A 3,263-nucleotide genomic window follows, 5' to 3' on the forward strand; every position below is an offset into this window, starting at 1 on the left:
TTGTCTTGACGCTAGTGGCTTCTATCTCCTCCTTTGTAATTTGCTGTAGAGCAGACCTTTTCAAAGTGTGGGGCCCGCCCCCTAGGGGGGAAAAGATGAAGCATAGCTGAATATGTTTCCAAACCAACTTCATTCTAAGCCAAAGACTGGAAAATATGGTGAAGCAGATCTTCCCTTTGGTTTCACGTGCACAAGTGCCGAGGTAGGTCTCCCCTGCAGAATTGCTTTTCCCTTCGTCGGGAGCAGCGCTGGGCTGTCTAAATCACGGACTAACAGTATCCCACAGTTGTTTATGTTTTTAAACCTATTTTGCACAGAGAGGCATTTTTTGAAAAATGTATTGATAGCAATGTTGAATATTATTACACAGGAGAAAAACAACTACATGTAAAATAATCACACCGTGATGCATTAACTGCGTGTGTATATGTAAGCGTGTAAAACTGCAGACAGTCAGATTAACAGTATATCTGCATTTCTGCAATTCATCTCATGTAAACAATAACGTGGCGCACAGCGTGGCGTGAAAAAGGCACATTGACATTGCCTGACCAACTCTGCATTCCTGGTCTACACATAAATGCAAAAAAGGAGTTTTAAAAAAATCTCAGTTTTCGGTGATTCAAAACACCGTGTGGATGAAATAGCTGCGTTTTCAAAAAAATGTAGGTGTGGACGTAGAGTAAAAGAGTTAGTAGTTTATTTTCTTACTACCTGTAATTTATTGCAGATTACTTGTATTTGCTTAATTCTTTTCTAAAATTTGGGAACCACTGCTGTAGAGGATGAAGACTAAGATTTCTTGCTCGCAGAAGAGTATAATAATGAATTAAAAGTAAGCATTGACGGAGCATCCATAGAAGAGTGAACTACATTATGCATTATGCTGTTGTATTTGTTGATTCATTTATCGATAAGCGGATGTTTGCTATAGATTTATTTAATTATTTATATCAGTGAAGTGAATTGTTAACGCAGAAAAAGTAGAAACTCTCTCTCTTATTCTCTCTGTCTCGCTGTGTGTGCGTGCGTGTGTGTGTGTGCGTGTGTGTGTGCATTTAATTTCTATATTTCGGAGCTTTTATTTTCTCTGCGTAATTAAAAAAGAAAAGAAAAGAAAGAAAAACATTTCCTCTGCGCGATGTTCGACTGACTTCCTGTCATGTCACTTCCTCGAGGTTAGTACAGTCGTCGCTTAGCGGTCCTGCTGAGGAGCGGTGAGTACGCGTTAGTGTCCCTGTTTGCACACCAGTTAGGTATTCAAATCTTGCTTTATACACTCATAAGACTTGTGTTATAGTTTTGTTTTGTTTTGTTTGTAGTGTAAACTGTTTCTGTCGAGTACAGCACTTTATTGTAGCATGCTAAAATTAAACTGCATGCATGCTGTCTGCTGTTCTTCTTCATCCTTTAGGTCTCCAAGTACAGTCGAAGTCATGTGTGAAGCTTTATTGAAGCTTTATTTAAACGGGTACGTGAGCTCACTCTTTGTTTTTAAGTGGTGTATATTTTATTTTTTAATTCGTAACTCCTTCGGTACACACACATATATAATATATAATGGCCACTGATGATAGGTTTCCCTGAGGTAGAATAAAATAAAATAAAAATAAATTGTGTCTATGTGATGACAATAAGTTGTCACTATATATGTTTCTCTATATTTCTGTGCGTTTAGGAAGCTTAGTTAGATTTTCTGTGATGGTTCACATTTTGTCCACAGGTTTAAGCAATAACTTACTAAGTTCATCCCTTTTACTTTTAGGTTGCTGTTCCCATACCAGTTGGGAAGTAAAAGAAGAAGGAAAGTACCAGAAACTAAAGCGACACAAGCTGTGCCAACAGGGTAAGATGTTACGTTTCACTTTTTAAACCTACTCTTGATATTTGCAGTCTTTGCTCCTTTGCTAATTAAATCTGCGTCATCTTATAGAACCTGTGACATAAGGTAGTCCTAATATGGTTATGTATGTCATTGTTAATAGAGTGATCACTGTTCTTAAAGGTGTTTTCAATTTAAAAATAATAGGCAATCAAAACTGAAAGCACTTCGTGCACTTGGTGCTTTCAGTTTCATCCAACTGGAAATTCCCTGGATGTTGTTTAAACAGCTCATCATAGCTCACACAACACTGTGAGCATGCAGTCGCTTCAGACCCCTTCGTCCTTTTACACATTTTTTAGCAGCTTTGTGTAACAATGAAAACTGACATTTTCTAACATGAGTCAACATTATTCAGCCCGCGATCATAAATGAATACATGTTCGTACATGCACATTCCAGTGCAGAATGCAAGCTCCATAAAGGCGTGGCTGAATGAGTTTGGTGTGGCCTTAAACTCAGCCCCATCATACAGCTTTAACATGAACTAGAAGAGCGATTGTGAGAAAGAAATGTAATGGCTCATAAGTACTTTAAATACATCTTTAATACCTTTTAACGTTTTTATTGTATCGAGTCTGGAAAAGACATGGTTCTTGTGACAGGTGATAACGGCAGATGCGATTTGAAATCCATATACTAGACTAAACTAAACTAACTAAACTAAACATAAGACTAAACCAGACAGTATTCATAGTGTCAGATTTTCTTTCCGTAGAACCCAAATGAGCGCTCCAGGACCGGAGCAGGTGGAGAAGCGATACGATCCACTAGATTCTACCCTAAAGTTCGTCAGCAGGCCAGATGATCTGAATCCACTGTGTAAGATTTTTTTTTCTTTTTCACCACCATGTTGCCCCACAAAAACTGCTACAAACATTTTTTTCTGACAGTCATTACCACACATTATAAAACTTCTCCTATTCCTTTTTTAAATTTTTCATGAGCCACAGAGTTTATTATATTTTGGTGCAATCCAGTATATGTAGTGTAACTGATACATCTGTTATTGTCCACTTCTTCCTCAGGTGATGACTCTCTCAGAGCAGAGATGTCCTGTGGCCACGCTGTCACTCCTGAATCTCTAACACGATGGTGTCGTACCCTGCTGGATCAGGTGTGTCATGTCTTTGTAGCAGATAGTGTATGTGATGGGGTGGAGCCGAACCTGAATACGTATTCGGAAAGGAACAAATATCGTGTTTTTTATGAATACTTATTTCGAACAAATACTTTAAAAAATATTTGTATTCGGGAACAAGAAAAACGTTATATTAAAAAGCTGAGTTTCCTTATGAGACTGCAGTGCATGACCGGATGAATGAGTGACGTGTGAAAGGTGACTGACACAGGCTGCTCCACACAGCAACAGAGAAGACTC

At 38.3% G+C, this 3,263-nt stretch overlaps 1 protein-coding gene across 2 annotated transcripts in view; it reads left to right on the forward strand.

Moving 5' to 3' along the window:
* The first annotated feature begins 1,155 nt into the window (after positions 1–1,155).
* Positions 1,156–3,263, forward strand: part of LOC102197662 (uncharacterized) — a 4,551-nt gene continuing 2,443 nt past the window's right edge. Inside the window, exons 1-5 of one of the 2 annotated variants that reach the window (XM_005754531.1) lie at positions 1,156–1,217; positions 1,415–1,471; positions 1,766–1,846; positions 2,601–2,704; positions 2,911–2,999. In XM_005754531.1, the coding sequence (XP_005754588.1) occupies positions 1,437–1,471; positions 1,766–1,846; positions 2,601–2,704; positions 2,911–2,999 (309 nt within the window). In that variant the 5' untranslated portion in view covers positions 1,156–1,217; positions 1,415–1,436. Of the gene's footprint in view, positions 1,257–1,414; positions 1,472–1,765; positions 1,847–2,600; positions 2,705–2,910; positions 3,000–3,263 lie in introns of both variants that reach the window. The other variant, XM_005754532.1, reaches the window with a different exon arrangement.

Source organism: Pundamilia nyererei, unplaced genomic scaffold (assembly GCF_000239375.1).
Source record: "Pundamilia nyererei isolate P.nyererei 1_Seehausen unplaced genomic scaffold, PunNye1.0 scaffold00583, whole genome shotgun sequence".
NCBI lineage: Eukaryota > Metazoa > Chordata > Actinopteri > Cichliformes > Cichlidae > Pundamilia > Pundamilia nyererei.